Source organism: Chiloscyllium plagiosum, unplaced genomic scaffold (assembly GCF_037043375.1).
Source record: "Chiloscyllium plagiosum isolate Xiang-an unplaced genomic scaffold, Cpla_swu_hap1 HiC_scaffold_15, whole genome shotgun sequence".
NCBI lineage: Eukaryota > Metazoa > Chordata > Chondrichthyes > Orectolobiformes > Hemiscylliidae > Chiloscyllium > Chiloscyllium plagiosum.
The window spans coordinates 832,752-846,012 of NW_028270153.1; the positions used below are offsets into that span (position 1 = coordinate 832,752).

General features: G+C 46.0%; 1 protein-coding gene across 1 annotated transcript in view; it reads right to left on the reverse strand.

Annotated features, from left to right (window-relative positions):
- Positions 1-13,261, reverse strand: part of LOC122560342 (myosin-7-like) — an 88,748-nt gene that overhangs the window by 60,683 nt on the left and 14,804 nt on the right. Inside the window, exons 11-16 of the mRNA XM_043710989.2 lie at positions 9,001-9,104; positions 5,768-5,906; positions 5,052-5,170; positions 2,338-2,487; positions 1,305-1,475; positions 9-188 (exon numbers count right to left, since the gene is read on the reverse strand). Coding sequence (XP_043566924.1) covers positions 9-188; positions 1,305-1,475; positions 2,338-2,487; positions 5,052-5,170; positions 5,768-5,906; positions 9,001-9,104 — 863 coding nt within the window. The remainder of the gene's footprint in view (positions 1-8; positions 189-1,304; positions 1,476-2,337; positions 2,488-5,051; positions 5,171-5,767; positions 5,907-9,000; positions 9,105-13,261) is intronic.

Below are 13,261 nucleotides of genomic sequence, written 5' to 3' on the forward strand. Positions count from 1 at the left end.
ACACTTACCACTCCAGCGTAATGAACCAACTCAAAATGAGCCTCATATTTGCGTTTTTTGTCAGGCCGTGGTTTCTGGAGATTGGGTGATTTCCCCAAGTGATTGTCGTACAGTTTTGCTTTGAATGACATGTCAGTGGCTTTCGGGAACATACACTCCTCCTCCAGGATCGATAGAATGCCCATTGGCTGCATCAAACACAAAATCAGTTGACAATCAGAACTGGACAGCCCTCTTCCTCACCAACTCCCTCCCTTTCAAATATTTCCCAGGAGTTGATTCCTGTCACTGTCCTGGCCCTGTCCAGAGCCAAGATTATCCCTCCTGATTATGCTCCAGCACGTTTCACCCGGCTGAGACTGAACTGCATTTTCATTGGTGGAAGAAACATCTTAAGGGAGAAAGAGAGAAGGGGAGAGAGGGAGAGAAGTGGTGTAAAATCTCAGGGACAGAAATCCAGGCAGAGGTGGAGATACTCAGGGAGATCTAGAGGTTGGAACCTTAAGTAGTTGGTTGCATGCTGAAAATGTGTTGCTGGAAAAGCGCAGCAGCTCAGGCAGCATCCATGGAACAGGGGAATCGACGTTTCGGGCATAAGCCCTTCTTCCCGAAACGTCCCGAAACGTCGATTCTCCTGCTCCTTGGATGCTGCCTGACCTGCTGCGCTTTTCCAGCAACACATTTTCAGCTATGATCTCCAGCATCTGCAGTCCTCACTTTCTCCTCCTAGTTGGTTGCATGACCAGCCATGGTTAAGCAATAGGCCTTGTGCAGAATTAGAGGAGGTGATATAGGGCTATAGGGGCTGGAAGGGTTTACAGAGATAGGGAGGGGGTGTAGGGGCTGGAAGAGTTGACAGAGATAGGGAGGGGGTGCAGACTGGGGGAGGTTACAGAGGTAGGCAGGGGTGTAGGGTCCGGAGGAGGTTACAGAAATACGGACGGGTGCAGGGGCCAGAGGAAGTTACAAAGATAGGGAGGGGTGTAGGGTCCAGAGAAGGTGACAGAGCTAGGGAGAGGTGGCCACTGTGACATTAGTAAAGAAGGCTGCTAAGTTTTGATTGGTGAGATTTTGCGAGTAGTAGCCAGTGTCAGTGAATGAGCACTGGGTTTAGGGAAAGGGACTCGCTGAGATTTCTGTGATCCAGGAATAGGGAGGGTGAGTGGATCAAGCCTAGGCTGTCATCTGTCATCTGAAAGAATGATTTTCCACACAAAATGCTCAAAATGATATGATATTGATTGTCTAACAATGACCTGCTATCATTTAACTGAAAGGGATGAATGTTTTGTGAAAGTTTCTACCTTTTCAATCAGATCGATACAAGCCTGAAGATCGAGGCCAAAATCAATGAAGACCCAGTCGATGCCTTCCCTCTTGTACTCTTCCTGCTCCAACACAAACATGTGGTGGTTGAAAAACTGTTGCAGCTTCTCATTCGTAAAGTTGATGCAGAGCTGCTCGAAACTGTTATACTGTCGGACCAGAGAGAGGGAGAAAGAGGGCAAGAGAGAGAGGGCGATGGTGAGAGGCAGATAGAGAGAGATAGCAGAGGAGAGGGGAGCAGTAGGCGAGAGAAGGGGAGGGAAGGAGAGAGAGGAGGGAGGGAGAGAGAGGGAAAGGAGCAGGTGGAAGGAGGGGGGAAGAAAAATACAAAGAGAGGAAGTGGCAGGAAGAGACAGGAGACAGAGAAAGATAGGGGCAAGAGAGAGAGAGGGAGACAGTGGAAGAGAGAAGGAAGGACGATGAGACAGAGGGAGGGAGAGAGTTGAAAGAGGGAAAGAGGGAGACAGGGAATGGGAGTGAAAGAATAAAGGGATGGATAGAATGAATTAGATAAAAAGAGAAAAAGGAGAGAAAGAGACGAACAGAGAGAGGGATGGATGGATATAGAGAGAGAGAAAGACAGAGAGAAATTTAATAATTATTCATTGTGTAATCTCTGTACCTGGTACTTTGTGACAAAGGGAGATAACTCAACTTATTATCTGCAGATTCCGACATGCTGTGGCTTAGGGTGTGACAATTGTGTCATCGAGAGAGAGAGACAGAGAGAGAGAGAGAGAGAGAGACAGAGAGTGCTAGGAGGTTGCTGATGGTGGTAGGGGCACCTTTAACACTCCTATCACCCAAAGCCAGGCATGCAAACATGAGCAAAATGAAGCAGCTGTCTGATTGATTGGAATATGGATCCAGTGGTGTTTACAGCATGAGGCAATTTAGCCCATTTTGTCTACTCTTGGCTCTTTGCAAAACCATGGATACTCTGTTGCTTCTATGTTTTCTATTTTACAAGAGAGGTATAGAAATGAATTATTCATGTTGTTCAAGACTCACATCAAATATCTCAAAGCCTGCAATGTCCAACACTCCAATGAAGAACTGCCTGGATAATTTAGTATCCAAGGTCTTGTTAATGCGTAAAACCAGCCACTTAAACATTCGATCATAAGTAGCTTTGGCAAGGGCACCCACAGCGTAGATTACCTGAAGGAAAAGAAAGTGACATCTCAGGAATAGCAAACCTTCCCTATATCGATATATCACTCAGACCCAGATCAGACACAAAACTACTGAGGCAGTTCAGGATGGAACTTCTGATTTGCTGGCAATAATCATCCAATCCTCAACAAAACCAAAACACTGCAGATTCTGGAGAATGGAAACAAAAACAGAAAATGCTGCAGAAACAGGATTTATGTTTCAAGTATTGGCCTCAAAACATTAACTGTTTCTCTCTCTATGGACGCCGCCAGACCTACTGAATTTCTCCAGCAGTTCGAATCCCACTTAGGAACAGGGCTGCTGCTGGATGACTGGAGAATTGCAAATGTTCCATCCTTGTTTAAAAATGTGTTGGAGTGTAAGGTAAAACTCAGCAACTGCAGGCCAGTCATTGAATCTCTGCAGTGGGAAAGACTTAAGATCAAAGTGATCATTCACAGCAAAATTACCAGACCATTGGTAGCCCTGTTCCTAAGTGGGATTCGAACTGCTGGAGAAATTCAGTAGGTCTGGCGGAGTCCATAGAGAGAGAAACAGTTAATGTTTTGAGGCCAATACTTGAAACATAAATCCTGTTTCTGCAGCATTTTCTGTTTTTGTTACTAACATAGATTTAACAGAAAACAATATTTAATTAAGTTGCTGAAGTTTATGATGAGATAACAGAGAGTGTTGATGAGGGTAATGCTGTTGATGTGGTGTACATGGATTTCCAGAAGGTGTTTGATAAAGTACTACATGACAGGCTGATGAGTAAGGTCAGAGTTCATGGTTATGGCAGACTCAATCAAGGCTTCCAAAAAAACACTTGGAGAGATCAAGTTTTACATAGTGATGGGGAAGCAGGGGGAGAGTGGGACCCAATCCATTTACATTGCAGATTGCTGGCAGCCAATATAATGGGTCATATGGCCTCCTTCTGCTCTGCAGTCAGAGAGTCATACAGCATAAAACAAACCCTGCTGATCAAAATCACAAACTAAATTAGTTTCACCTGCCTGCACTTGGCCCATATCCCTCCAAAAATGCCTTATTCGTATACTTATCTAAATATCTTTTAAACATTGTAACTGTACCTCCATCTACCACTTCCTCTGGAAGTTCATTCCACACTCAATCCACCCTCTGTATAAAATGTTGCTCCTCATGTCTTTTTTAAATCTTTCTCTTCTCAACTTAAAGATATTCCCCCTAGTTTTAAATTCCCCCATCCTAGGGAAAATACACCTGTCATTCATTTTATCATGTCCCTCATTATTTTATAAACCTCTATAAGGTCAGCCCTCAATCTCCTATGCTCCAGTGAAAAAAGTCCCAGCCTGTTTACCCTATTTTTATAACGCAAACCCTCCATTCCCAGCAACATCCTAGTAAACCTTTCTGAGCCTTCTCCAATTTAATAATGTCCTTCCTATAACAGGGTGACCAGAACTGGACACAATACTCCAGAAGAGATCTTACCAATGTCCTGTACAACCTTAACATGATATTCCAACTCCTATACTCAAAGGTCTGAGCACGGAAGGCAAGTGCGCTAAATCCCTTCTTAACCACCCAGTCTACTTGTGACACAAATGTCAAAGAATTATGTACATGAGCCCCTAGGTGTCTCTGTGTACAATATTACCCAGGGCCCTACCATTAATTGTATAAATTCTGTCCTTGTTTGCTTCAACAAAATGCAATACTTTGCTTTTATCCAAATTAAACTTAATCTGCCACTCCTCAGCCCATTGACCCAATTGATCAGAAGACAGCAAGGAAGTCAGAGTCATTTGATGTGAAACTGGAAAAGTGCAACAGTGTAGACAGCATCCGAGATGCAGCAAGGTCAACCTTTCAGGCTGAACCCCTTCATCAGGACTGAGGAATGGGAGAGGAGCCCAGAAATAATTAGGAGGGAGGTAGGGCTGGGGGAAGGATAGTGATGGTGGTAGGTAGGTGCAGGTAGGGGATGATTGTGATTGGTCAGTAAGAAGGGTGGAGCAGATAGATGAGTAGGAAGATGGACAGGTTCGGTCAGGTCAGGGGAGGTGAGGAGGAGGGGTGGGGCCAGGCATGGGACAAGGCTGGGGGAGGAGGGATTTTGAACGTGGTGAAGTTGATGTGGAGGCCATTGAGTTGTAAGCACCATAGGTGAACTATCAGGTGTTGTTCCTCCAGTTTACATTTGGCCTCACTCTGACAGTGGAAGAGGCTAAGGATGGACATGTCGCTGGGAGAGGCATTAAAGTTGATGGTAACAGTAAGGTCAGGTTAGTTAGTGCTCGCGGAGTATAAATGTTCCATGAACCTGTCCTTGAGTCTGTGTTTGGTCTGACTAAAGCCAAAGAAAACCAGCACTGTAGGTAGGGTTGAGGCGGTTGGGGGAGGGAGTGAGAGGACAGTGAGGGGGAGTGAGGTGGGGGGGGGAGAGGTTTGGGGTGTTTATCACTTTTTCATCTTTTTGATGCCCCAAGCAATTTGGAGAGTCCAAAGCAGAGAGAAAAGTAAACTGTTTATTTTTGATAATGGGGACTCTGAAGCTGGACAGTGTGAAATCCCACCTGGGCGACCGTTTGTCCCTTGGTCACATACTCATTGCCGACTTTAACTCGAGGGTGAACAAGGGCCTTCAGGAGATCAGCAGAGCTCAATCCCATCAGATAGGCAGCTTTATCAGCATCTGAAACACAGACTAACCGTTACTGTGGGAACACACACTCACAGTTGTCATGGGAACACACGTTCACCGTTACCCTGGGAACACACTCACTGTTACCCTAGGAATACACACTCACCATCACCATGGGAACACACGCTCACCGTTACCCTGGGAACAGACGCTCACCGTTACCATGGGAACACACGCTCACTGTTACGCTGGGAACACACACTCACCGCTACCCTGGGAACAGACGCTTACCATTACCGTGGAAACACACGCTCACTGTTACGCTGGGAACACATGCTCACCGTTATTGTGAGAACCAGCAGACCCCTCACAACCTCATCCCAACATGGCGCAGAGCCTCGCCTCAGCGTCAACACCCTCTTTCCTAACACTCCAATCTTCCCCTCCCAGAGACAGAAACTCCCTCCCAAAATCCACCCCCTTCCCTCATCCCCATCCTCACACCACTTCAATTTTACTCTGAATCTAACCCTATGCAGTCCCTGTCCTGGGAGTGTTTGATGGGGACAGAGTAGAGGAAGCATTACTCTGTATCTAATCCCATGCTGTAAGTGCCCTGGCAGTGATTATTTGAGGACAGGGACTTACTTTCAGTGCCATCTGGCTCTGCCTGCTCCTCCCGTTGTTTCTGTTTGAACTTCATGTTTCCGAAGTGCATGATCGATCCAACAATTTTGTAACAGCCGTATTTCTCTTCAGTCTCGAAGCCCAGAATGTCCATGGCATGCTAGTCAAAGCAGAAACAAGTGTCAAGGCTTCTTCCTTGCTATATTTATCACTGTATCATTCTCGGACTGTGTTCCATTGCTTAGTCACACTATGACCTTCTGTCGACTTGTTTAGGTGCTAATATTCACTCAGGATTGGCAGCACAAATTGACCATTTGTTTATCCTGAGCCCAACTATCTTCAGCTGCTTCAGCAACGACCTTCCCTCCATCATAAAGTCAGAAGTGGAGATGTCCACCGATAATTGAACAATGTTCAGCAGCATTTGCAACTCCTCAGATACTGATGTTCAAATGCAGCGAGACCTAGACAACGTCCAGGCTTGGCCTGGCAAGTGGCACATGTAATATTCATGCCACACAATTTCAGGTAATGACCATCTCTAACAAGGGAGAGTCCAACCACCGCCTCTTGATATTCAACAACTTCACCATCACTGAATTCCTACTATCAACATCCTGGGAGTTTCTATTGACCAGACACTGAACTGGACTAGTTATTGATGTAAAACAAGAGTGCTGAAGCAAGCCTCAGCACAAGCTGGAGGAACAGCATCCCATTTTCCACTTGGGGACTTTGCAGGACTCAATATTGAGTTCCAATAATTTGACAGCCTGACACACTTCCTTCCATGTCTTTTACCCATCCCCACACCCCAGTTCCAATCATGACATGTTTTCTCTCCACAGATGATGCCAGAACTGCTGAGTTTCTCTCGCACTTTCTGTTTTTTTAGTCATATAAACACAGTGCCACAACAGTAGGTCAGAAACTAGGAATACTGTGGCGAGTAACTCACCTCCTAACTTCCCAAAGACAAAAGTGGGTACTGCAGATGCTGGAGATTAGAGTCTAGATTAGACTGGCGCTGGAGAAGCACAGCAGGTCAGGCAGCATCCGAGGAGCAGGAAAGGCTCCTGCCCAAAACGTCGATTTTCCTGCTCTTCGGATGTTGCCTGACTTGCTGTGCTTTTCCAGCACCACTCTAATCTTGACTCCTAACTTCCCAAAGCCTGTCCAACATCTATGAAGCACAAGTTGGGAGTGTGATGGAATATTCCCCACTTGTCTGGATAGGTGCAGCCTCAACAACACTCAAGAAATGTTACACCATCGAAGACAAATCAGCCTGTTTTGCCAAGTGACACATTTGTAGTCAAACATTGTTTGTACGAGAGGATAGGGAACCACAGTGCATCATTTGTGTTGAGGTATGATCAGTCATGATATCCCTGAATAGCAGAATAGGATTAAGGGGTGAAAGGACTCCCTCCTGTCCAGCAATACATGATGTGTACTTGGATATGGAATTGATGATTGAGATGCAAATGCCAAATCTCTGTTTAAAACAACAGATCGCAAAGATTGTTTTGAAAATTCCACTTGTAATTTTGCCATGTATTCATGTAGAGCCTATAATATAGGTGGAAATCCCAAGACATTTCACGGAACATTAGCGGCAATGGTGTCAGAACAGGAAGAGAAACTATTGCAAGTGATTTTCTGGCTGTAATTGGGCAGATAAGGATGGAACTGAGTGACAGCATCCATCCCCATCCACCATATCTCACCCACACCCACACACAGCCACAGACAGACACACCCTCCCACAGACAGACACACACACCCACAGACAAACACGCACCCTCCCACACCCACACACACCCACAGACAAACACACACCCTCCCACACCCACACACACCCACAGACAAACACACACCCTCCCACACCCACACACACCCACAGACAAACACACACCCTCCCACACCCACACACACCCACAGACACAGACACGCCTTCCCACACCCACACACAGCCACAGACACACATGCACACCCTCCCACACCCACACACAGCCACAGACACACATGCACACCCTCCCATACCTACACACAGGCACAGACACAGACACCCCCTCCCACACCTACACACAGCCACAGACACAGACACGCCCTCCCACACCCACACACAGCCACAGACACAGGCACGCCCTCCCACACCCACACACAGCCACAGACACAGGCACGCCCTCCCACAACCACACACAGCCACAGACACAGACACGCCCTCCCACACCCACACACAGCCACAGACAAACACACACCCTCCCACACCTACACACATGCACACCCTCCCATACCTACACACAGCCACAGACACAGACACACCCTCCCACACCCACACACAGCCACAGACACATACACACATCCTCCCACACCCACACACAGCCGCAGACAGACACACCCTCCTACACTCACACCCATACACAGCCACAGACACACACACACCTTCCCACACCCACACACAGCCACAGACACACACGTATACCCTCCCATACCTACACATAGCCACAGACACAGACACACCCTCCCACAACCACACACAGCCATAGACACACACACACCCTCCCATACCCACACAAAGCCACAGCCACAGACACACCCTCCCACACTACAAAGCCACAGATATACCCAGACACACCCACACCCACACATAGCCACAGATACACACACACCTACACACAGCCACAGACACACACCCACAGCCACACCCACAAATAGCCACAGATACCCATACACACACACTCCCACACACACACCCACATACATGTCAGATGACAATGGAGAGGGTGGGGTGGTCAAAATCTGCAGGTACAGGAGGGAAGGTTGGCCCCTTTCACTGTCAGACAGGATGTTATTTGCGACTTTGAGTCGAGTTGTTTTGGTATTGTGGCAGTAGCCTCACTGGAAAGATCCACATATGGAGTTCAGAAAACATGGGAATAGACTTGGGAGTAAGCAACACGTTCAGGGACTTTAAAAAGAAAGGGAAGACTAGAGACTGGCTGATGATTTGGAAATGAGAATATGAGGACTGCATGTGCTGGAGATCTAAAAGTATTTTGAGCATAAGCTCCTCATTCCAAAACATTGACTCTCCAGCTCCTCGGATGCTGCCTGGCCGGCTGATGATATGGAAAGTTAGGAGAGTAGAGGAATTCAAGAAGACCAGGAAATAACTGTGGCTGAGCTTTGGGGTCTGACCCTTGCATTTTGCTTAATGCTTGAGCAATCCAATAGGAAATACTTACATCAGTTGCCGACAGTTCCTCCCCATCATCTAAATTATCAACTGTAACAACCCCTTGTGAGCAGAAATGATAGTCGAAAGGATTGTTATTCACCAGCAGCATGTCTGGAAAAGAGAACATTGAAGAAAGTGATAAAGGCAATTTCTTATAATCCGTGAGGATTTCCTTAACATCTAATTGATTTCAGACTCTATCAGTTTGTGCCCAAAGAATCATTTAATCCAACAATTTAATCCAGACCATAATGATCAGAGCTTTAAGACTAGTCTAGCTCTCTCTGGAGCTGATCAAATGACGGGAGAACTGGAATTTAAAGGGAGGAATGTTGTAGTGATGCACTGAGTCAAACTTACTGCAGAATATTGGTGGTTGAGAAGCTATTGGAGAAAATACTTAGGGAAAGGATTTATGTGCATTTGGAAAAGCATGGCCTAATTCTGGACAGTCAGCATGACTTAGTGCGGGGCAGATAATGTCTTACCAACTGGATTGAATTTTTCGAGGAGGTGACAAAGGTGATCGATGAGGGTAGAGCAGTGGATGTTGTCTACATGAATTTTAGTAAGGCTTTCGACAAGGTCCCTCATGGTAGGCTCATCCAGAAGATTAAGATGAATGGGATCCATGGTGAATTGGCCGTGTGGATTCAGACTTGGCTTGGCCATAAAAGGCAGAGTATAGCCGTGAATACAATCCCTACAGTGTGAAAAAACGCTATTCGGCCCAACAAGTCCACACTGGCTCTCTGAAAAGCATCCCACCCAGACTCAATCTACTACCCTTTCCCTGCAACCCTGGCTGATCCACCTAACCTGCACATCTTTGGACTGTGGAATGAAATTGGAGTATCTGGAGAAAACCTATGCAGACACAGGGAGAATGTGCAAACTCTGCACAAACAGTCACCCAAGTGTGGAATTGAACCCAGGTCTCCAGCGCTGTGAGCCACTGTGCCACCCCAAATACCTGAAGGGTATTTTTCAGGCTGGAAAAACACCATGACTAGTGGTGTTCTGCAGGGATCCGTACTGAGATGTCTGCTTTTAGTGATATATATAACTGATTTGGATGAAAATGTAGATGGGTAGGTTAGTAAGTTTGCAAAGATCGGTAGAGTGCAGAGAGTGTAGAAGGTTGTCAAAGGATACAGTGTGATATCGCTCAGATGCAGATATGGGCAGAGAAATAGCAAGTGGAGTTTAATCCAGGTAAATGTGAGATACTGCACTTCGGGAAATCAAATGTTAAAGAAAAATATGCAGTTAATGACAAGACTCTGAACAGCATTGATGTACAGAGGAATCTTGGGGTTGAGTCCATAGCTCCCTGAAAGTGGCCACGCAAGTAGATAGGGTGGTAAAGGTGGCATTTGGCTTGCTTGCCTTTATTTGTCAGGGAATTGAGTTGAAAAGTCTGGATGTCATTTCACAGCTTTATGATTAGGCCACACTTAGAGTATTGTATTTAATTCTAGTCGCCACATTACAAGAAGAATGTGGAGGCTTTGAAGAGGGTGCAGAAGAGGTTTACCAGGATACAGCCTGGATTAGAGGGTATGAGCTACAAGGAGAGGCTAGAAAATCACGGCTTGTTTTCCCTGGAGCGGTGGAGGCTGAGGGGAAACTTGATAAAAGTCTATAAAATAATGAGTTGCATAGATAAAAGAATCTGTTTCCCAGAATTAGAATATCTAATACTAGGTAACCTGCATTTACGGTGAGAGGGGAAAGTTCAAGGGAGATGTGAAGGGCAAGTATTTTACACAAGGAGTGGTAGGAGTGTGAAACCCGCTGCCAGGGGTGGGGGTGGAGGCAAATACAATTGGTGTTGGGGGAGGGGGGGTGGGTTTAAGAGGCTTTTAGATAAGCACATCAATATGTAAGGAATGGAGGGATATGGACCAAAAGCAGGCAGGAGGGATTAGTTTAATTTGGCATCATGTGTGGCACAACGTCACAGGCCAAAGAGCCTGTTCCTGTGCTGTACAGTTCTATGTTCTAACACTGATTGGCAAATCAGCCCTAAACATTCCAGGGTCTGCTTTATAAAGGGCTCAGGTGAGGAGTTTTAGCAGGGCAGGTCACTGCTTTTTTTTTAGATTAGATTACTTACATTATGGAAACGGGCCCTTCAGCCCAACAAGTCCACACCGACCCACCGAAGCGCAATTCACCCAGACCCATTCCCCTACATTTACCCCTTCACCTAACACGACGGGCAATTTAGCATGGCCAATTCACCTAATCTGCACATTTTTGGATTGTGGGAGGAAACCGGAGCACCCAGAGGAAACCCACACAGACACGGGGAGAATGTGCAAACTCCACACAGTCAGCAGCCTGAGGCAGGAATTGAACCCAGGTCTCTGGCGCTGTGAGGCAGCAGTGCTAGCCACTGTGCCACCATGCCACCCATGAAACTCATACTCAATGAGGAGTTTAATTAACTTACAGCAAGGATCCAATACCCCTGAATCAGAATAATTTATGATGTTTCATTATTCGCTTCAGCTTTAACCTTTTGTGATTTTTGTGCAGTTAATGAATTTGTACTTTCACTGCAGTCAGCTCGGTTAGCTGGACAGTTGGTTTGCAATGCAGAGCAATCCGAACAATGTGGGTTCAATTCCTGCACCATGAAGGACTCTCCTTCTCACCCTCTGCTGTAACCTAAGGTGTGTTGACCCTCAGGTTAAATCTTCACCAGTTGTCTCCGTCTGATATGAACGTGGTCCTCTAGGACTATAGCAACTTTACTTTTAACTTTACATTCACTGTCAGTAACTTTATCACAAAGTTAAGTCCAGTAATTAATAGGAGGATCAACATTTCAGCCAAAAAACCCTTCATCAGGGGGCGTTTATGCCCAAAACATCAATTCTCCTGTTCCTCGGATGCTGCAAAACCTGCTGTGCTTTTCCAGCAACACACTCTCAACTCTGACATCCAGCATCTGCAGTCCTCACTTTCTCCAGTAATTAACAGCCTATCTTAAACAATGTAAAAATAAGTATTAAAAGTCTTTTGTTTTTACAGAAAGAGTCAATTTATATTTGGAGCCTCATTCCTTCAGGTTATGAATGGTTATTGGTGATTTTATAGTGTAAAAGTTTTCACTTTAATTGCTTTTTTACTTTATGATTTTGTCTCTTTTCTCCCCCAATGTCATCTTTCTTTTGTTTTCTCTTTCTCTTTCTGTATCCAATTTATCACAAATTCACCCTATTTACACTTCTTTCACTATTAATCTTTAAATTAGACCATTTGGCCCATCAAGTCTGCCTACCATTCAATCGCAGTTGATCTGTCTCTCAAACCCATTCTCCTGCTTTCTCCCTGTAACCCTTAACCACCCCCCTTACTAATCACGACCCTATCTATCTCTGCCTTAAAGACATTCAATGACTTGGCCTCCACAACCCTCTGCAACAATGAGTTCCACAGAGTCACCACCCTCTGGCTGAAGAAATTCCTCCTCATCTCCGTTCTGAAGGGTCATCCCTTCACTCTGAGGCTGTGCCCTCAGGTTCTAGTCTGTCCTACTGGTGGAAACATCTTCTCTATGTCCTCAGATCACACCCCCCCCGCCCCCCCCCCCCCCCCGCCCCCCCGACCCACCCACCCTCCACATCCTTCTAAGTTCCAGTGTGTACAGAACCAGATTCCTCAAATGCTCCTTATATGACAAACCCTTCATCACTGAGATCATTCTTGTGAACCTCCTCTGGACCCCCTCCAACATCAGCACATCCCTCGTTAGATATGGACCCCAAAACTGCTCATAATATTCCAACTGTGTCTGACCAGAGCCTTATTCAGCCTCAGCAGTACATCTCTGCTCTTGTATTCTAGCCCATTTGAAATGAATGCTAACATTGTATTTACCTTCCTAACTGCCAATGGAACCTCATTGGTTAAGGAGGGAGGCTCATGTTTCTGTCATTCACCCAAGGTCCCATTTTCAACTCACACTCTTGTAATTAGAGTCATAGAGATGTACAGCATGGAAACAGACCCTTCGGTCCAACCCGTCCATGCCGACCAGATATCCCAACCCAATCTAGTCCCACCTGCCAGCACCCGACCATATCCCTCCAAACCCTTCCTATTCATATACCCATCCAAATGCCTCTTAAATGTTGCAATTGTACCAGACTCCACCACATCCTCTGGCAGCTCATTCCACACATGTACCACCCTCTGCGTGAAAAAGTTGCCCCTTAGGTCTGTTTGATATCTTTCCCTCTCACCCTAAACCTATG